The sequence below is a fragment of the Petromyzon marinus genome, chromosome 76 (assembly GCF_048934315.1).
Source record: "Petromyzon marinus isolate PM22_M1 ecotype Great Lakes invasive population chromosome 76, UKy_Petmar_22M1.pri1.0, whole genome shotgun sequence".
Classification (NCBI taxonomy): Eukaryota; Metazoa; Chordata; class Hyperoartia; order Petromyzontiformes; family Petromyzontidae; genus Petromyzon; species Petromyzon marinus.
Window position 1 is genome coordinate 3011858 of NC_133742.1, and position 22647 is coordinate 3034504.

A 22647-nucleotide genomic window follows, 5' to 3' on the forward strand; every position below is an offset into this window, starting at 1 on the left:
AATCCCACGTCAGAGAATGAGGAGGCTTACCGCAGCCTTCGCTCGGAGGTTCGGAGAGCCGTGAGGCGCTGCAAGGATGGGTGGTGGTCGCGGGTTGCTGAGGAGATGGAGTCTGCCTCAGTGGCCCGTGATCACAAATCTCTATTTAACTCCATCAAAAAAGTAACCTGCAGCGCCACACCTATTACCATCATTAGGGGAAAAAACGGTGATCCAATTTCCGACCCCCAGGAACAGGTTCGCAGATTTGCTGAGCATTTCTGTGAGGTCCTGGGGGAGGGAAAATCCCTCAGCCAGGAAAACATCGTGGCACAAAGTGAGGATGACCCTGCTGAGGCTGCGGTGCCTCAAATATTGGATGAAGTCACCCCCTGTGAGTGGCTGGCTGAGGTGCCATCTGCTGAGGAAGTATTGAAGGCGATCCGGAGTCTGAGACCAGGAAAGGCAGCGGGCAGAGATGATCTCCCAAGCGAAATGCTGAGGGAGGGTGGCGTTTGTGCACAGACTGCCCTATATGACATCATAACAACAGTCTGGACCACTGGACGGGTTCCGCAGGATTGGAAGGATGCCCTGGTGGTCCCCCTTTTTAAGAAGGGGGACCGCACAGACTGTAACAACTACAGGGGCATCTCACTCCTCAGTGTGCCGGGAAAGGTCCTGGCAAGGATTATTCAGCATCGCCTTGCCAGGCACGCTGAGGAGAGGCTTGCGGAGCCCCAATGCGGTTTCAGGAAAGGGCGGTCCTGCACAGATGCCATATTTTCTGTCCGTCTGCTACAGCAGAGGTGTAGGGAATTCCAACAAGACCTACATCTCTGCTTTATTGACCTGGTCAAGGCCTATGATTCCATCAGTAGGCCTGGGCTCTGGGTCGTTCTTCGTGCTTTTGGAGTACCTGACCCTCTGCTCACGATCATTAAGGACCTTCATGATGGTGAGCGGGCCCGGGTAAAACTACGTGGCCGGGAGTCAGAGCCATTCCCTGTACACGTAGTTCGTGAAGCCTTCAATAGCTGTACCGGGGGAATCTCCATATGGTACAGATATAATGGGAGGCTAATCGATGCCCGGGTGCGGTCAAGGGATGGCTCCCTATTGCTCAACCACGTTATGTATGCTGATGATTTGGTAATAGCTGCTCAGTCAGAGGAGGAGTTGGAGACGCTGCTGCTGAGACTGGAGCGTGCCACTAAGAGGTGGGGCCTTACCATCAGCCCCACCAAAACTAAGCACCTGCCTGGGTATTTTGTACCATCGGACACTCCACCACCACAACTCCCAATCGGTGATGGGGCAGTTGTGGAGAGAGTGGAGAGTTTCCCATACCTGGGCAGTGTGCTTATGACTGGCTCCAGTTTAACAGCAGAGGTCTCACTCCGAATCAGTCGAGCGGCAATATCTTTTCATCGGTTGCGTAACGCTGTGTGGAAGCTACCTGGTCTGTCGCTCCGCACTAAGCTTCAGGTCTTCTCGGCCACGGTCATTCCCTCCCTTCTCTACGCTTGCGGAACGTGGACCCCCCTAATGGAACATCTTCGCCGGTTAGAAACATTTAGGCTGGCCTGCCTACGATCCATCCTGGGTTTAACCAGACTGGATTGTGTGAGGAGCTCACAAATCCTTGAAAGATCTGGGCAGGGTCCCATCGGTGAGATCCTCCGGCAGGCAAGGCTGCGATGGCTGGGTCATGTAGCCCGCATGCCCAGCCACCGCATGCCGAAACAGCTTTTGTTTGGCCGGATTGAGGGGGCTAAGCGGGCGCGGCACGGGCTAGAGAAGAGATGGAGTGATGTGGTACAGGAGGACGTGGAGCTGAGTGGACTTGCCGATGACTGGTACCAGCGGTGTCAAGATCGGCCTCTGTGGAGGAGGCTCGTGAAGGATGCTACTGGGCAGTTGGAGGCAGTCGCCCTCCAACAAAAACGGAGGGCGGAGGAGCGACGCTCACAACAGCGAGCGGAGCGCCGGGTGGCTAAAGCACAGCAGGTTGGCACAGTAGGGGGCACAGGTGGTGCATCAGCCAGTCATCTCAGTCAGTCGACCCGTGGCACCTCGGTCTGCCCCGTGACCTCCTGCCAGCGGGCGTTCGACACTTTACGTGGCCTCAGGGTGCACATAGCCTGGCACAAGCGTCGTGGTGACGTCACCACCACTTAGTGGCGAATGGCGGTTGTTGTTGTTGTTGTCTGTGTGTGTGTCAGTGTGTGTGTCTGTGCGTGTCAGTGTGTCAGTGTGTGTGTGTCAGTGTGTGTGTGTGTGTGTCAGTGTGTGTGTCAGTGTGTGTCAGTGTGTGTGTCAGTGTGTGTGTCAGTGTGTGTGTCAGTGTGTGTCTGTGTGTGTGTCAGTGTGTGTCTGTGTGTGTCTGTGTGTGTGTCATTGAGTGAGTCTACGGGTCTCTGTGTGAGTCTACGGGTCTCTGTGTGAGTCTACGGGTCTGTGTGCAAGTCTACGGGTCTCTGTGTGAGTCTATGGGTCTCTGTGTGAGTCTATGGGTCTCTGTGTGAGTCGACGGGTCTCTGTGTGAGTCTATGGGTCTCTGTGTGAGTCTACGGGCCTCTGTATTAGTGAGTCTATGGGTCTCTGTGTGAGTGAGTCTATGGGTCTCTGTCTGAGTCTATGGGTCTCTGTGTGAGTGAGTCTATGGGTCTCTGTGTGAGTCTATGGGTCTCTGTGTGAGTCTACGGGTCTCTGTGTGAGTCTATGGGTCTCTATGTGAGTGAGTCTATGGGTCTCTGTGTGAGTGAGTCTACGGGTCTCTGTGTGAGTCTACGGGTCTCTGTGTGAGTGAGTCTATGGGTCTCTGTGTGAGTGAGTCTATGGGTCTCTGTGTGAGTGAGTCTATGGGTCTCTGTGTGAGTGAGTCTGTGTGTCTCTGTGTGAGTGAGTCTACGGGTCTCTGTGTGAGTGAGTCTATGGGTCTCTGTGTGAGTCTATGGGTCTCTGTGTGAGTGAGTCTATGGGTCTCTGTGTGAGTCTATGGGTCTCTGTGTGAGTCTACGGGTCTCTGTGTGAGTCTATGGGTCCCTATGTGAGTGAGTCTATGGGTCTCTGTGTGAGTGAGTCTACGGGTCTCTGTGTGAGTCTACGGGTCTCTGTGTGAGTCTATGGGTCTCTGTGTGAGTGAGTCTATGGGTCTCTGTGTGAGTGAGTCTGTGTGTCTCTGTGTGAGTGAGTCTATGGGTCTCTGTATTAGCGAGTCTATGGGTCTCTGTGTGAGTGAGTCTATGGGTCTCTGTATTAGCGAGTCTATGGGTCTCTGTGTGAGTGAGTCTATGGGTCTCTGTGTGAGTCTACGGGTCTCTGTGTGAGTGAGTCTATGGGTCTCTGTGTGAGTCTATGGGTCTCTGTGTGAGTCTGTGTCTCTGTGTGAATGAGTCTACGGGTCTCTGTGTGAGTCTACGGGTCTCTGTGTGAGTGAGTCTACGGGTCTCTGTGTGAGTCTACGGGTCTCTGTATTAGCGAGTCTATGGGTCTCTGTGTGAGTGAGTCTACGGGTCTCTGTGTGAGTCTATGGGTCTCTGTGTGAGTCTACGGGTCTCTGTGTGAGTCTATGGGTCCCTATGTGAGTGAGTCTATGGGTCTCTGTGTGAGTGAGTCTACGGGTCTCTGTGTGAGTCTACGGGTCTCTGTGTGAGTCTATGGGTCTCTGTGTGAGTGAGTCTATGGGTCACTGTGTGAGTGAGTCTGTGTGTCTCTGTGTGAGTGAGTCTATGGGTCTCTGTATTAGCGAGTCTATGGGTCTCTGTGTGAGTGAGTCTATGGGTCTCTGTGTGAGTCTACGGGTCTCTGTGTGAGTGAGTCTATGGGTCTCTGTGTGAGTCTATGGGTCTCTGTGTGAGTCTGTGTCTCTGTGTGAGTGAGTCTACGGGTCTCTGTGTGAGTCTACGGGTCTCTGTGTGAGTGAGTCTACGGGTCTCTGTGTGAGTCTACGGGTCTCTGTATTAGCGAGTCTATGGGTCTCTGTGTGAGTGAGTCTACGGGTCTCTGTGTGAGTGAGTCTATGGGTCTCTGTGTGAGTCTACGGGTCTCTATGTGAGTGAGTCTATGGGTCTCTGTGTGAGTCTGTGTCTCTGTGTGAGTCTGTGTCTCTGTGTGAGTCTACGGGTCTCTGTGTGAGTGAGTCTATGGGTCTCTGTGTGAGTCTACGGGTCTCTGTGTGAGTGAGTCTACGGGTCTCTGTGTGAGTCTATGGGTCTCTGTGTGAGTCTACGGGTCTCTGTGTGAGTGAGTCTACGGGTCTCTGTGTTGAGTCTATGGGTCTCTGTGTGAGTCTATGGGTCTCTGTGTGAGTCTACGGGTCTCTGTATTAGCGAGTCTATGGGTCTCTGTGTGAGTCTACGGGTCTCTGTGTGAGTCTACGGGTCTCTGTATTAGCGAGTCAATGGGTCTCTGTGTGAGTGAGTCTATGGGTCTCTGTGTGAGTGAGTCTATGGGTCTCTGTGTGAGTCTACGGGTCTCTGTGTGAGTCTACGGGTCTCTGTGTGAGTCTACGGGTCTCTGTGTGAGTCTACGGGTCTCTGTGTGAGTCTACGGGTCTCTGTGTGAGTCTGGGTCTCTGTGTGAGTCTATGGGTCTCTGTGTGAGTCTACGGGTCTCTGTGTGAGTCTACGGGTCTCTGTGTGAGTCTGGGTCTCTGTGTGAGTCTATGGGTCTCTGTGTGAGTGAGTCTACGGGTCTCTGTGTGAGTGAGTCTACGGGTCTCTGTGTGAGTCTACGGGTCTCTGTGTGAGTGAGTCTACGGGTCTCTGTGTGAGTCTACGGGTCTCTGTGTAAGTCTACGAGTCTCTGTATTAGCGAGTCTACGGGTCTCTGTGTGAGTCTACGGGTCTCTGTGTGAGTCTACGGGTCTCTGTGTGAGTCTATGGGTCTCTGTGTGAGTCTACGGGTCTCTATGCGTGTCACCTGTTACGTGCGTCAGCCTCCGCCCTGGCACGAGTTTGCTGCCACTCGGCTTCAGCCCTCCCCTGGGCATCACGACCTGCGAGCAGCACCCACAAAGACAAAGGTCCCCCGTGTAGCCTTGACAGACTGCTGGGGCAAGTGCTGTCAGTGAGCAGCGCCTATGAAGGCTACCGGCACACGGGGAGGTGGATGGGTAGTCAGTACAACGCACGGCCGCCTTTGTCTCCCCAGTGGCGATGTTCACTACTACACACCGCTACACCAGCGACTAATTTGAGGCCGAGTCGACCTACACACACACAGATACACACACCGATACACACACAGATACAAAGACACACACACAAAGACACAGACACACACACTCACACAAGACACACACACACACAATATACACACACACACAATATACACACACATAGACACACACACATAGACACACACACAAAGACACACACACAAAAGACACACACACACAAGACACACACACATAGACACACACACTCACTCAAGACACACACACACACAATATACAAACACATAGACACACACACAAAGACACACACACATAGACACACACACACACAAGACACACACACACAAGACACACACAATATACACACACATAGACACACACACACAATATACACACACATAGACACACACACAATATACACACACATAGACACACACACAAAGACACACACACAATATTCACACACATAGACACACACACACAAGACACACACACACACAATATACACATACATAGACACACACACAAGACACACACACACAATATATACACACATAGACACACACAGACACAAAGACACACACACAAAGACACACACACACAATATACACACACACAGACACACACACAATATACACACACATAGACACACACACAAGACACACACACACAATATATACACACACATAGACACACACACAGACACAAAGACACACACACAAAGACACACACACAATATACACACACATAGACACACACACAATATACACACACATAGACACACACACAAGACACACACACAATATACACACACATAGACACAAGACACACAGACACACACATAGACACAGACACAAAGACACACACACACATATATACACACACATAGACACACACAAGACACACACAAGACACACACACACAGACACACACAATATACACACACAAGACGAAGCAAACAAAGATCCCCCGTGTAGCCTTAACAGACTGTAGGGGCAAGTGCTGTTAGCGAGCACCTATGAAGGCCGGAAGGGTACACGAGGGGGTGGGTGGCCAGCACCACGCCCGACCGCCTTTGTCTCCCTAGTGGCAATGTTTACACACCGCACCAGGTACTCATTTGAGGCTGAGTCGACCTAGGGGAGGCCCGGGACCGGTTCAGATAATCGTCACTGGTGTTGGCCGTGAGCGGGAATCGAACCTGGGTCGCCAGGTTCATAGTGCAGCGCGCTAACCGCTACACTATCGCTCCCAAGACACACACACAGACACACACATAGACACACACACACAAGACACACACACATAGACACACACACACAAGACACACACACATAGACACACACACAATATACAAAGACAAAGACAAAGATCCCCCGTATAGCCTTAACAGACTGTAGGGGCAAGTGCTGTTAGCGAGCACCTATGAAGGCCGGAACGGTACACGAGGGGGTGGGTGGCCAGCACCACGCCCGACCGCCTTTGTCTCCCTAGTGGCAATGTTTACACACCGCACCAGGTACTCATTTGAGGCTGAGTCGACCTAGGGGAGGCCCAGGACCGGTTCAGATAATTGTCACTGGTGTTGGCCGTGAGCGGGAATCGAACCCGGGTCGCCAGGTTCATAGCGCAGCGCGCTAACCACTACACTACCGCTCCCCACAACACAATATACACACACATAGACACACACACATAGACACACACACACACAATATACACACACAAGACACACACACAAAGGTCCCCCATGTAGCCGTGACCGGTACTTGGCACAGACAACTTTGGTTATCCTCGCAGCGGCAGCAGCAACAGCGGCGTTTGGCGAACCGTGGAACAAAGATGGTCGTCACCGCATAGCCGCACTTTCACTTTTAACACTACACACTACACCACACTACTATACACTACACACTACTATACACCACACACTATACATTATACTACTATACACTACACACTACACCACACTACTATACACTACACACAACTATACACTATACTATACACTACACACTACACCACACTACTATACACTATACACTACACACAACTATACACTATACTACTATACACTACACACTACACCACACTACTAAATACTACACTACTATACACTACACACAACTATACACTATACTATACACTACACACTACACCACACTACTATACACTACACACTACACCACACTACTATACACTACACACAACTATACACTATACTACTATACACTACACACTACTATACACTATACACTACACACAACTATACACTATACTACTATACACAACTATACACTATACTATACACTACACACTACACCACACTACTATACACTACAATACTATACTACTATACACTACACCATACTACTATACACTACAATACTACACACAACTATACACTACACTACTATACACTAAACACTATACTACTATACACTACACACTACACCACACTACTATACACTACAATACTATACTACTATACACTACACACTACACACAACTATACACTATACACTACAATACTATACTACTATACACTACACCACACTACTATACACTACAATACTATACTACTATACACTACACACTACACCACACTACTATACACTACAATACTATACTACTATACACTACACACAACTATACACTATACTATACACTACACACTACACCACACTACTATACACTACAATACTACACACAACTATACACTATACTACTATACACTACAATACTATACTACTATACACTACACCAGACTACTATACACTACAATACTATACTACTATACACTACACCACACTACTATACACTACAATACTATACTACTATACACTACACACTACACCACACTACTGTACACTACAATACTATACTACTATACACTACACTATACTACTATACACTACAATACTATACTACTATACACTACACACTACACCACACTACTATACACTACAATACTATACTACTATACACTACACACTACACCACACTACTATACACTACAATACTATACCACTATACACTACACACTACACCACACTACTATAAACTAAACACTATACTACTATACACTACACACTACACCACACTACTATACACTACAATACTATACTACTATACACTACACACAACTATACACTACAATACTATACACTACACACTACACCACACTACTATACACTACAATACTACACTACTATACACTACACACTACACCGCACTACTATACACTACAATACTATACTACTATACACTACACACTACACCACACTACTATACACTACAATACTATACTACCATACACTACACACTACACACAACTATACTACTATACACTACACTACACACTATACTACTATACACTACACACTATACTACTATACACTACACTACACACTATACTACTATACACTACACACTACACTACTATACACTACACACAATACTACTATACACTACTATACACTACACTACTATACACTACACTACACACTACACTACACACTATACTACTACACACTATACTACTATACACTACACTACTATACACTACACACTATACTACTATACACTACACTACTATACACTACACACTATACTACTATACACTACACACTATACTACTATACACTACACTACTATACACTACACTACTATACACTACACACTATACTACTATACACTATCCTACTACTATACACTACACTACACACTATACTACTACTATACACTACACTACACACTATGCTACTACTATACACCACACACTATACTACTACTATACACCACACACTATACTACTACTATACACCACACACTATACTACCACTACACACTATACTACTATACACTACACACTATACTACTATACACTACACACTATACTACTATACACTATACTACACACTATACTACTATACACTACACTATACACTACTCTATACACTATACTACACACTATACACTACTATACACTACACTACACACTATACACTACTATACACTACACACTATACACTACACTATACTACACACTACACTATACACTACACACTATACACTACTATACACTACACACTATACTACTATACACTACACACTACTATACACTACACACTATACTACTATACACTACACTATACACTACTATACACTACACACTATACTACTATACACTACACTATGCACTACTATACACTACACACTATACTACTATACACTACACACTATACACTACACTATACACTACACTATACACTACACTATACACTATACACTACACTATACACTACTATATACTATACACAATGATGATGTTGAGGAGGTACCTGCATGATGAGGAAGTGGGGGATTAATATTCTTATATAAAAATATAAATATTATTTTATCAAATAATTTAAAATATAAATATTATTTTGTTGTTTCCCTTCTACGTGGTGGTGACTTTACCGAAAGAACCAAGAATATGAATCCCTGCAGTCACGAAAGCTTTAAATCAGAAGTGGGGGATGTTGATCGTGGTGATGATGTTGGTGGTGGTGATGTTGTCGATGGTGGTGATGGTGATATTGATGACGCTGACAATGATGATGATGATCATGACGATGTTGATGACATTGACAGTGATGATTATGACGTTATTGATGACGATGTTGATGACGATGACATTGATTATTATGACGATGTTGATGACGATGTCACCGACGATGACATTGATGATTATGACGATGTTGATGACGATGTTGATGACGATGACATTGATAATGATGATCATGACGATGTTGATGACATTGAGAGTGATGATTATGACGTTATTGATGACTATGTTGAGGACGATGTTGATGACGATGACATTATTATGACGATGTTGATGATGATGACATTGATGATCATGACGTTATTGATGACGATGTTGATGACGATGACATTGATGATTATTATGACGATGTTGATGACGATGACACCGACGATGACATTGATGATCATGACGATGTTGATGACGATGTTGACGACGATGACAATGATGATCACGACGATGTTGATGACATTGATGATCATGACGATGTTGATGACGATGTTGACGACGATGACATTGACGACGATGATCACGACGATGTTGATGACAATGATGATCATGACGATGTTGACGACGATCACGGCGATTGGCTACGCACGGCGCGAAAGCTATCCTCCTACAACGCTTTAAATTGGGGCCAAGGGGGGCGTAGGTGGGGGGGGGTGGGGGGGGGCATAAGGTGGGGGGGGGGGGGTTGTAGGTGGGGGGCTCTCACCTGAGCCGGAGTCTTCCGCAGGTGGAGCACGTTTCCCTGGCGGAGTGCGGGGTGAGTGGTCCCCTCCATCCCTCAGGCGGTGGATCACCGCCTCGGAGAGCTGTGGCAAGGCGGGAGGGGTGGGTGGGTGGGGGGGGGGAAGGGCGACATGCCACCTCCGGATTAGCGTGGGACCCCCTGAGGCCTCCCCCTCTAGGTCGACTCGGCCTCAAAAGAAGCTGAGTCTACGATGGGGACTCCTCTACGTGCGAACGGGTCACGGTCCAGAGGCACTGTTCGTAAGTCCGAATGTTCGCGAGTCCAACTTTACTCCCCGTTGATTGCAAACGCGTTGTACAACGCGTACACTAAACACGGGCAAGAGCTTTCAAAGTTGTAGACTCTCCTGCACACGTAGATGCCACTGGTTCTACACGTTCTGCACACGTAGATGCCACTGGTTCTTCACATTCTACAGATGTAGATGCCACTGGTTCTTCACGTTCTGCAGATGTAGATGCCACTGGTTCTACACGTTCTGTAGATGTAGATGCCACTGGTTCTACACATTCTGCAGATGTAGATACCACTGGTTCTTCACGTTCTGCAGATGTAGATGCCACTGGTTCTTCACGTTCTGCAGATGTAGATGCCACTGGCTCTTCATGTTCTGTTGATGTAGATGCCACTGGTTCTTCACGTTCTGCAGATGTAGATGCCACTGGCTCTTCACGTTGTTGATTTAGATGCCACTGGTTCTACACATTCGGCAGATGTAGGTGCCACTGGTTGGTTCTTCACGTTCTGCAGATGTAGATGCCACTGGTTCATCACGTTCTGCAGATGTAGATGCCACTGGTTCTTCACGTTCTACAGATGTAGATGCCACTGGTTCTACACGTTCTGCAGATGTAGATGCCACTGGTTCTTCACGTTCTGCAGATGTAGATGCCACTGGTTCTTCACGTTCTGCAGATGTAGATGCCACTGGTTCTACACGTTCTGCAGATGTAGATGCCACTGGTTCTTCACGTTCGGCAGATGTAGATGCCACTGGTTCTTCACGTCTGCAGATGTAGATGCCACTGGTTCTACACGTTCTGTAGATGTAGATGCCACTGGTTCTACACATTCTGCAGATGTAGATACCACTGGTTCTTCACGTTCTGCACACGTAGATGCCACTGGTTCTTCACGTTCTGCAGATGTAGATGCCACTGGTTCTACACATTCTACAGATGTAGATGCCACTGGTTCTTCACGTTCCGCAGATGTAGATGCCACTGGTTGGTTCTTCACGTTCTGCAGATGTAGATGCCACTGGTTCTTCACGTTATGTAGATGTAGATGCCACTGGTTCATCACGTTCTGCAGATGTAGATGCCACTGGCTCTTCATGTTCTGTTGATGTAGATGCCACTGGTTCTTCACGTTCTGTAGATGTAGATGCCACTGGTTCTTCACGTTCTGTAGATGTAGATGCCACTGGTTCTTCACGTTCTGTAGATGTAGATGCCACTGGTTCGTCACGCTCTGCAGATGTAGATGCCACTGGTTCTTCACGTTCTGCAGATGTAGATGCCACTGGTTCTTCACGTTGTGCAGATGAAGATGCCACTGGTTCTTCACGTTCTGCAGATGTAGATGCCACTGGTTCTTCACATTCTGCAGATGTAGATGCCACTGGTTCTTCACGTTCTGCAGATGTAGATGCCACTGGTTCTACACGTTCTGCAGATGTAGATGCCACTGGTTCTTCACGTTCTGTAGATGTAGATGCCACTGGTTCTACACATTCTGCAGATGTAGATGCCACTGGTTCTACACGTTCTGTAGATGTAGATGCCACTGGTTCTACACGTTCTGCAGATGTAGATGCCACTGGTTCTTCATGTTCTGTAGATGTAGATGCCACTGGTTCTTCACGTTCTGCAGATGTAGATGCCACTGGTTCTTCACGTTCTGCAGATGTAGATGCCACTGGTTCTTCACGTTCTGCAGATGTAGATGCCACTGGTTCTTCACGTTCTACAGATGTAGATGCCACTGGTTCTTCACGTTCTGCAGATGTAGATGCCACTGGTTCTACACGTTCTGCAGATGTAGATGCCACTGGATCTTCACGTTCTACAGATGTAGATGCCACTGGTTCTACACGTTCTGCAGATGTAGATGCCACTGGTTATTCACGTTCTGCATATGTAGATGCCACTGGTTATTCACGTTCTGCAGATGTAGATGCCACTGGTTCTACACGTTCGGCAGATGTAGATGCCACTGGTTCTTCACGTTTTGCAGATGTAGATGCCACTGGTTCTACACGTTCGGCAGATGTAGATGCCAATGGTTAATCACGTTCTGCAGATGTAGATGCCACTGGTTCTTCACGTTCTGCAGATGTAGATGCCACTGGTTCGTCACGTTCTGCAGATGTAGATGCCACTGGTTCTTCACGTTCTGCAGATGTAGATGCCACTGGTTCTACACGTTCTGCAGATGTAGATGCCACTGGTTCTACACGTTCTGCAGATGTAGATGCCACTGGTTCTTCATGTTCTGCAGATGTAGATGCCACTGGTTCTACACATTCTGCAGATGTAGATGCCACTGGTTCTTCACGTTCTGCAGATGTAGATGCCACTGGTTCTTCATGTTCTGCAGATGTAGATGCCACTGGTTCTTCACGTTCTGCAGATGTAAATGGCACTGGTTCTTCACGTTCTGCAGATGTAGATGCCACTGGTTCTACACGTTCTGCAGATGTAGATGCCACTGGTTCTACACGTTCTGCAGATGTAGATGCCACGGGTTCTTCACGTTCTGCAGATGTAGATGCCACTGGTTCTTCACGTTCTGTAGAAGTAGATACCACTGGTTCTTCATGTTTTGTAGATGTAGATGCCACTGGTTCTTCATGTTCTGCAGATGTAGATGCCACTGGTTCTTCACGTTCTGCAGATGTAGATGCCACTGGTTCTTCACGTTCTGCAGATGTAGATGCCACTGGTTCTTCACGATCTGCAGATGTAGGTGCCACTGGTTCTTCACGTTCTGCAGATGTAATGCCACTGGTTCTTCACGTTCTACAGATGTAGATGCCACTGGTTCTTCAGTTCTGCAGATGTAGATGCCACTGGTTCTTCACGTTCTGCAGATGTAGATGCCACTGGTTATTCACGTTCTGCAGATGTAGATGCCACTGGTTCTACACGTTCGGCAGATGTAGATGCCACTGGTTCTTCACGTTCTGCAGATGTAGATGCCACTGGTTCTACACGTTCGGCAGATGTAGATGCCAATGGTTAATCACGTTCTGCAGATGTAGATGCCACTGGTTCTTCACGTTCTGCAGATGTAGATGCCACTGGTTCGTCACGTTCTGCAGATGTGGATGCCACTGGTTCTACGCGTTCTGCAGATGTAGATGCCACTGGTTCTACACGTTCTGCAGATGTAGATACCACTGGTTCTTCACGTTCTGCAGATGTAGATGCCACTGGTTCTTCACGTTCTGTAGAAGTAGATACCACTGGTTCTTCATGTTTTGTAGATGTAGATGCCACTGGTTCTTCATGTTCTGCAGATGTAGATGCCACTGGTTCTTCACGTTCTGCAGATGTAGATGTCACTGGTTCTTCACGTTCTGCAGATGTAGATGCCACTGGTTCTTCACGATCTGCAGATGTAGGTGCCACTGGTTCTTCACGTTCTGCAGATGTAGATGCCACTGGTTCTTCACGTTCTACAGATGTAGATGCCACTGGTTATTCACGTTCTGCAGATGTAGATGCCACTGGTTATTCACGTTCTGCAGATGTAGATGCCACTGGTTCTACACGTTCGGCAGATGTAGATGCCACTGGTTCTTCACGTTTTGCAGATGTAGATGCCACTGGTTCTACACGTTCGGCAGATGTAGATGCCAATGGTTAATCACGTTCTGCAGATGTAGATGCCACTGGTTCTTCACGTTCTGCAGATGTAGATGCCACTGGTTCGTCACGTTCTGCAGATGTAGATGCCACTGGTTCTTCACGTTCTGCAGATGTAGATGCCACTGGTTCTACACGTTCTGCAGATGTAGATGCCACTGGTTCTACACGTTCTGCAGATGTAGATGCCACTGGTTCTTCACGTTCTGCAGATGTAGATGCCACTGGTTCTACACATTCTGCAGATGTAGATGCCACTGGTTCTTCACGTTCTGCAGATGTAGATGCCACTGGTTCTTCATGTTCTGCAGATGTAGATGCCACTGGTTCTTCACGTTCTGCAGATGTAAATGGCACTGGTTCTTCACGTTGTGCAGATGTAGATGCCACTGGTTCGTCACGTTCTGCAGATGTAGATGCCACTGGTTCTACACGTTCTGCAGATGTAGATGCCACTGGTTCTACACGTTCTGCAGATGTAGATGCCACGGGTTCTTCACGTTCTGCAGATGTAGATGCCACTGGTTCTTCACGTTCTGTAGAAGTAGATACCACTGGTTCTTCATGTTTTGTAGATGTAGATGCCACTGGTTCTTCATGTTCTGCAGATGTAGATGCCACTGGTTCTTCACGTTCTGCAGATGTAGATGCCACTGGTTCTTCACGTTCTGCAGATGTAGATGCCACTGGTTCTTCACGATCTGCAGATGTAGGTGCCACTGGTTCTTCACGTTCTGCAGATGTAATGCCACTGGTTCTTCACGTTCTACAGATGTAGATGCCACTGGTTCTTCAGTTCTGCAGATGTAGATGCCACTGGTTCTTCACGTTCTGCAGATGTAGATGCCACTGGTTATTCACGTTCTGCAGATGTAGATGCCACTGGTTCTACACGTTCGGCAGATGTAGATGCCACTGGTTCTTCACGTTCTGCAGATGTAGATGCCACTGGTTCTACACGTTCGGCAGATGTAGATGCCAATGGTTAATCACGTTCTGCAGATGTAGATGCCACTGGTTCTTCACGTTCTGCAGATGTAGATGCCACTGGTTCGTCACGTTCTGCAGATGTAGATGCCACTGGTTCTACACGTTCTGCAGATGTAGATGCCACTGGTTCTACACGTTCTGCAGATGTAGATACCACTGGTTCTTCACGTTCTGCAGATGTAGATGCCACTGGTTCTTCACGTTCTGTAGAAGTAGATACCACTGGTTGTTCATGTTTTGTAGATGTAGATGCCACTGGTTCTTCATGTTCTGCAGATGTAGATGCCACTGGTTCTTCACGTTCTGCAGATGTAGATGCCACTGGTTCTTCACGTTCTGCAGATGTAGATGCCACTGGTTCTTCACGATCTGCAGATGTAGGTGCCACTGGTTCTTCACGTTCTGCAGATGTAGATGCCACTGGTTCTTCACGTTCTACAGATGTAGATGCCACTGGTTCTTCAGTTCTGCAGATGTAGATGCCACTGGTTCTTCACGTTCTGCAGATGTAGATGCCACTGGTTCTTCATGTTCTGCAGATGTAGATGCCACTGGTTCTTCACGTTCTGCAGATGTAGATGCCACTGGTTCTTCACGTTATGCAGATGCAGATGCCACTGGTTGGTTCTTCACGTTCTGCAGATGTAGATGACACTGGTTCTTCATGTTGTGCAGATGTAGATGCCGCTGGTTCTTCACGTTCTGCAGATGTAGATGCCACTGGTTCTTCACGTTCTGCAGATGTAGATGCCACTGGTTCTTCACGTTCTGCAGATGTAGATGCCACTGGTTCTACACGTTCTACAGATGTAGATGCCACTGGATCTTCACGTTCTGCAGATGTAGATGCCACTGGTTCATCACGTTCTGCAGATGTAGATGCCACTGGTTCTTCACGTTCTGCATATGTAGATGCCACTGGTTCTTCACGTTCTGCAGATGTAGATGCCACTGGTTCTTCATGTTCTGCAGATGCAGATGCCACTGGTTCTTCACGTTCTGCAGATGTAGATGTCACTGGTTTTTCACGTTCTGCATATGTAGATGCCACTGGTTCTTCACGTTCTGCAGATGTAGATGTCACTGGTTTTTCACGTTCTGCAGATGTAGATGCCACTGGTTCTTCACGTTCTGCAGATGTAGATACCACTGGTTCTTCACGTTCTGCAGATGTAGATTCCACTGGTTCTTCACGTTCTACAGATGTAGATGCCACTGGTTGGTTCTTCACGTTCTGCAGATGTAGATGCCACTGGTTCTACACGTTCTGCAGATGTAGATGCCACTGGTTCACGTTCTTTGTCCATAAGAGGGGTTTTTTTTAGGTGCTGCTGCTAACAGCACTTGCCCCTACATCATGTTAGAGGCTACACGGGAGATCTTTATCGTTGGTGTAGCGACAGGGTCAGTGGGTGTCTCGTCATTGCCTGCGTCGCAAATACGAATCAAAAACTCAACAAGTTCCATTGCCACCAGCTTCTCCGCGTGAACTTTGAGAGTCAGGGTCGAACCCACGATCTCCTGCGTACCAGGCGAGGTAGTCAACATCTCATAGCCACCGTGATGATGATGATGAGAGAGACACGCAGACTCACAAATATACAGCAGCAGCAGGCATGGTCAGGATCGAGATGGAACCCACGACCTCCTGTGTACCAGGCGAGGTAGTTAACTTCTCCCTAGCTCATGGATAATTGTAACATTCAGATAAATAATTCGGCAAATATTTTCGTCGATTCACCGATTCTCGATTCCGCCCACCAACGCGCGCCCAAATCGATTATTTGCCCTTGGTCACTCCGCAGCTGCGGCAACGGCGCGGATCGAAAAACCCCACAAAAATAGCGCCGCGATCCGACTCCACGTTAAACGGTGCGGGCGGAGAATCGACTCAACACCACCAGGGCCAACACGTCGGCGGCAAGGGAAATCGATTCACGTCGGAGTAATCGATTCCAAAATCACCTCTAAAGGCCTAAAGGGAGGCCTGCGCCTGGCCTAAATCATAGCCCCTCTAAGCCTGCTCGTTCGCTCGCTCACTCGCTCGCTCGCCCGCGTGCATCGTCGTCGTGCGCGTCGCTTCGCACCCTCACGCCCTTGACGATGGTGACCCTCTGCTCGTCGTCCAGCCCGTACGTCGTCCGCCGAGCGTTGCTACTGCCGCCACCTCCCATGGCCACTGATGCCCGGGCGGCTGTTGCTGCTGTAACTCTGAGGGGTGGGGGGGGTGGTGGCCGCCGCGGGCACGTGACACGCAGACGAGCACTCTCATTGGTCCCGAGACTCCGGAGGAGGGGTTTCGTGTTGGGGGTGGGCGGGGGTGGGCGGGGTAGTCCAAGGTCAAGTGACGTCACGAGATGGGGGAAGTGGAGGGGGGAGGGGCTCCAGCGAGGGGGGGAGGGGCTCCAGCGAGGGGGGGAGGGGCTCCAGCGAGGGGGGGAGGGGCTCCAGCGAGGGGGGAGGGGCTCCAGCGAGGGGGGGAGGGGCTCCAGCGAGGGGGGGAGGGGCTCCAGCGAGGGGGGAGGGGCTCCAGCGAGTTGGGAGGGAGGATGGAGTGAACCAGAGCCCAAGTTTCAGACCGCGACCCTTTAAGATTGTGTTGAGAGTAATTAAGGTGCCTTGACAAAGGAATTAGCATAAAAAAATTAGCATTTCATTGGCGGACTTAGCATGGTGAACGGTGTAGAGGGGGGTGAACATGTACAGGTCGGCGAGGGGGAGGGGAGAGTTTACATTTTGATGGTGTGAAAAGGGAAATTTTAAGCAGCTGCAAAAGTTTGGGGTACCAAATTTCGATTTAAAGCTTTCGTGACTGCAATGATTCATCTTCTTTGGTTCTTTCGGTAAAGTCACGTAGAATGATAATAAAATAATAAATTGATAAAATAAAATAACACAATAATATTCTCACGACGTTTCGGCCACAACACAAGCGGCCTTCATCAGGTGAAGGGGGCGAGACTGTCTGGTAGGACAGCGCTGGAGTGGGGGGTACCACTACTTGAAAAAATATACTGTGGCATTGAAAATTAAATTTTGATTTAAAGCTTTCGTGACTGCAGTAATTCATTTCTAGATTTGAAGCTTTCGTGACTGCAAGGATCCATACTCTTTGGTTCTATTGGGTAAAGTCACGTAGGTAAAAAATAAAACAACAAAAATCACCACGACGTTTCGACCACAACACAAGTGGCCTTCATCAGGTGAAGGGACCAGACTGTCCAGAGGACAGCGTTGGAGTGAAAAAGTCAAGCGCAGGTCGCCTCCTTTAAGCTGCGAGTGGGTAAACAGAAAAGACGCCTTGACAAAGGAATTAACATACAATGTAAAGCTGTGGAAGCTCGCAAATAGAATCAAAGATACATTAGCACCACCACCGTGAGAGTTTGGGATGCCACTACGACCCATCGTATCCACGATCAACTCCCCTACCTATAGACTAGCCCGTTTTCTGTCGGATACCTTGCTGCCTTTCACTGGCAAGACCGCCTCAGCGGTACTTAACTCAGCCCAGTTGGTCTCTATGGTCAAAGACGTTGTACTGTCCCCTGACGATATCCTTGTCAGCTTAGATGTGGTCTCTTTGTTCACCAAGGTCCCAGTACCTGATACCATTGAAATAATTGAAAATTTGGTCCAACATTGACTAGACCCCGACTCACCTGCACTGGTTAGGCACTGCCTCAACAATACCTACTTTACTTGGAATGGCTCCTTCTACAAACAAAATGAAGGTACCCCCATGGGATCCCCCTTGTCACCAGTGATAGCTAATATTTTCATGGAGAAATTTGAATCAGACGCCATCCAGACTTCCACCCTCAGACCTTCCCTGTGGAAGAGATATGTGGATGACACTTTCGTCATTTGGCCACATGGCCTCCCAGCTCTGAACCTTTTCCTACACCACATCAATTCCATACATCCCGCCATCAAATTCACCATGGAAGTGGAGAAAGATGGCAAGCTACCATTCTTAGATGTTCTGTTTGAGAGGAGACCTGATGGCTCATTGGGGCATTCTGTCTACAGGAAACCCACCCACACAGATTCCTACTTGAAACCTGATTCCCTCCACCACCCAGCCCAAATAATTATCTCACCAAAACTTTATACCATAGGGCTCATTGCATTTCGGACCAACACCACCTGACCAGTGAATTAAAACATGTACACCTGGCCCTCAAAAGGAATGGGTACTCTGACCGTACCATCCGCCAAGCTGTTTCTCCCTCCATACAGAAACAACCACTTGATACTCCGGTCAAAACCATCACACTACCATATATAGCAGGCATTACTAAAAAGATTTCCAAAATTCTAAACAAACACAAGATCCAGGTCCGGTTCAATACAGTACACAAAATTCATGATCTGATCCCATCCGTGAAGGATGTCATTCCTGATTTACAGTACCCCGGGGTTTACAAATTGAGTTGTACCTGCGGTGATTGCTATATCGGGGAGACAAAGCGACATGTCTCTGACCGAATTCACGAGCACAAATCAGATTTGAAACATGGCAAAACGAATTTTTCTGCCGTAGCTGATCATTGTTACAACGCTGTGGGTGATCACGATATAATTTTCTCCGATACCAAGGTTCTTTGCAAACCCACGGGTTTTTATTAGAGATTTGTTCACGAGGCAATCCAGATCTACAAACACAGACACAATTTCAACCGAGAAGATGGCTTCAAATTAAGCAACCATTGGAAAGATGTCCGTGCGGTACATGGCAGTGAGATTCTTTGTTCCCGTGTCGCTCTCTCTCTCTCAGCTTGTGCAAATTAACAACAACAATGTAAACAACAGCAACAATATTTTAAAAAATATATTTTTTAAAAAATTATATTAAAAACTAAGTACAATCGCTGTGCAGATGATGAAAGTGACATGTGCATAGCAGAAATAGGGTCCCCTGCGGGTCAGCTTTATAAATGATCTTGTTATGCAAAGTATTCTTGTTTGGTAACTGTCTAGCGCAGTCGGTGGGAAGGGGGGGGGGCGGATAGAGGGGGGGGGTGTGTGAATAGGGGGAGCAAAATTAGTGGTTGGTGGTGCTTGGCCAGATAATCCGTGGGGTCTCTGCTCAGCTCAGAATTCCCGATGACTTGGGGATAGAAGCTGTCCCCTGCTGTAGCCGTGCCACGGGCCAGGCTGGCTGGAATTGGCGATTATCTTTTGGGGTGTTCGCGACGCACCTCTCGGTGCATGGGTCTCTCGGGGCGGGTCATAGGCAGCATTCCTCCTCCTCCTCCTCCTCCAAACACGGCGAGTTGAGTTGATGCCAAAGAACTCCATTTTGGTCTCACCTGACCACAAACACCTTCACCCAGTTGTCCTCTGAATCATTCAGATGTTCATTGGCAAACTTCAGACGGGCATGTACATGTGCTTTCTTGAGCAGGGGGGGGACCTTGCGGGCGCTGCAGGATTTCAGTCCTTCACGGCGTAGTCTGTTACCAATTGTTTTCTCGGTGACTATGGTCCCGGCTGCCTTGAGATCATTGACAAGATCCTCCCGTGTAGTTCTGGGGCCTCTGCCGGTCCCGTTCGGTGCCGTCACCGCACCGGTGTTGCGACGCGGCCGGTCAAGAAGCTCTCAACGGCGCGCCTGTAAAAGTTCCTGAGGACAGGCGCGGGTCGTGCCAGCATTTCCTCGGCCTCATGAGGCTACCGAAGGCTCCGCCGGGAACTTCTTCACCGGCGCATCCGTTGTGCCGGGACCGTGCCGGCTCCTCCGAGGTGTGCGAGCTCCGAGGAACCTGAAGCCATCGGCCCGCACCGCTGAGGCCCCGTTGACGGCCGGTGGCACGCGCGTTGCCCCTCTTCCCGGTGCCCCGAATCATCTCCTCGGTTTTGCCGACATTTGAGCTCCAGGTTTCGTTGCCCTTGAGGCCGCGCCGAGAGTGCCGTCGCCTCGTCCGCGCGAGCCAGCGGCGGCGATCGGCAGCGGCGGCGGCGTCGGCGATCGTGCCAAACTTGATGACGGAGCTGTGCCTGGCTGCACAGCCGATGGCGTAGACGGTGGGGAGTCAGGCAGGAAGATGAGATGTTGTTCGCCCACCTGTGTTGTGTACCAATTGAGAGGCACTCGTAGGAGGCGTTATCCCCTCTTGTTTATTCCGGCTCTCGCAGCCGCAGGGGGATGACTCCGTAGCGGGTCGGCACAGCCAACACGCTGCCAGACCCACAGCTTGAAGAGGCGGCGACCACTCCCGACGGCAGCAGCCCCGACTGCGAGGCGGGGCTCGCCTTTTGTTCTCCGCAGCGTGGCCAGGCTCCGCCCTCGGCCACGCCCCCTTCTGGATCCCCCAGAAGGGCTCCGGGTTTTTTAGCCCACGTGTCCAACCGGTGGAGCGGGCTGCTACCCCCTATCCCCCACTGTCTACCAATCCCCCAGCGCCACGCGCTACAGTGACTCATTCGGCGTCACCTGCACCGGTCTCGCCCCCCCGAGGGCTTCCCATTAGAAAGTCCGAGCGCCCAACCGCAGAGGGGCGGCGTTCACATCCAAGGCCTCCAACTTTGAGATCAGGATGGGGGGCACGATGGGACTGAATGATGAGCTGCGATCGATGAACGGCATTCTCACGCAGTCACCCTCTTCTTTGGTTCCTTCGGTAAAGTCACCGCCACGTGGAATGAGAATAAAATAATAAAATAAAAGCAATGAAATTCTCACGACGTTTCGGCCACAACACAAGTGGCCTTCTTCAGGTGAACGGAACACAAAAACCTGTCGGGACGACAGAGCTACGGGTTTGTTCCTTTCACCTGAAGAAGGCCGCTTGTGTTTGCGTTCGAAACGTCGTGAGAATTTTATCGTGTTATTTTATTTCATCAATTTATTATTTTATTCTCATTCTACGTGGTGGTGACTTTTACCGAAAGAGCCAAAGAAGATGAATCCCTGCAGTCACGACCAGCTTTGAATCGTACTTACCCTCCTTCGCCTTCCCTGGTGGGACGGCGGCATCGTGCAATGCAACAGCAATAGCGTCTGCCTGTTAGCGCCATACGTAAACTGCACGGGGGCCCAGTGCATCTGGTAGGATGGAGCAGATGCGATTCCTCATCGCCCCCTCGAAGCACTTCGTGATGACGGGCGGTGAGCCCTACGGCCCTGTGGTCATCAAGGCACGCAATGTGCCTCGGTGACAGCGTCAGATGGCGAAAGACTAGTGAGAGAGATCAAACACGTTGAAGAAGCACTACGACAGAGTGGCTACAATAATGCTCACATTAACAGAGCACTGAATGCAAAATCACGATC

The 22647-nt window shown here is 48.8% G+C and overlaps 1 protein-coding gene across 2 annotated transcripts in view; it reads right to left on the bottom strand.

Annotated features, from left to right (window-relative positions):
- The window catches only part of CHCHD3 (coiled-coil-helix-coiled-coil-helix domain containing 3), a 43042-nt gene extending 25433 nt beyond the window's left edge, over positions 1-17609 (bottom strand). For both annotated transcript variants that reach the window (XM_076056519.1, XM_076056518.1), the window contains exons 1-3: positions 17456-17609; positions 10468-10567; positions 4906-4981 (exon numbers count right to left, since the gene is read on the bottom strand). In XM_076056519.1, coding sequence (XP_075912634.1) covers positions 4906-4981; positions 10468-10567; positions 17456-17542 — 263 coding nt within the window. In that variant the 5' untranslated portion in view covers positions 17543-17609. The remainder of the gene's footprint in view (positions 1-4905; positions 4982-10467; positions 10568-17455) is intronic.
- Between the last annotated feature and the right edge of the window lie 5038 nt (positions 17610-22647).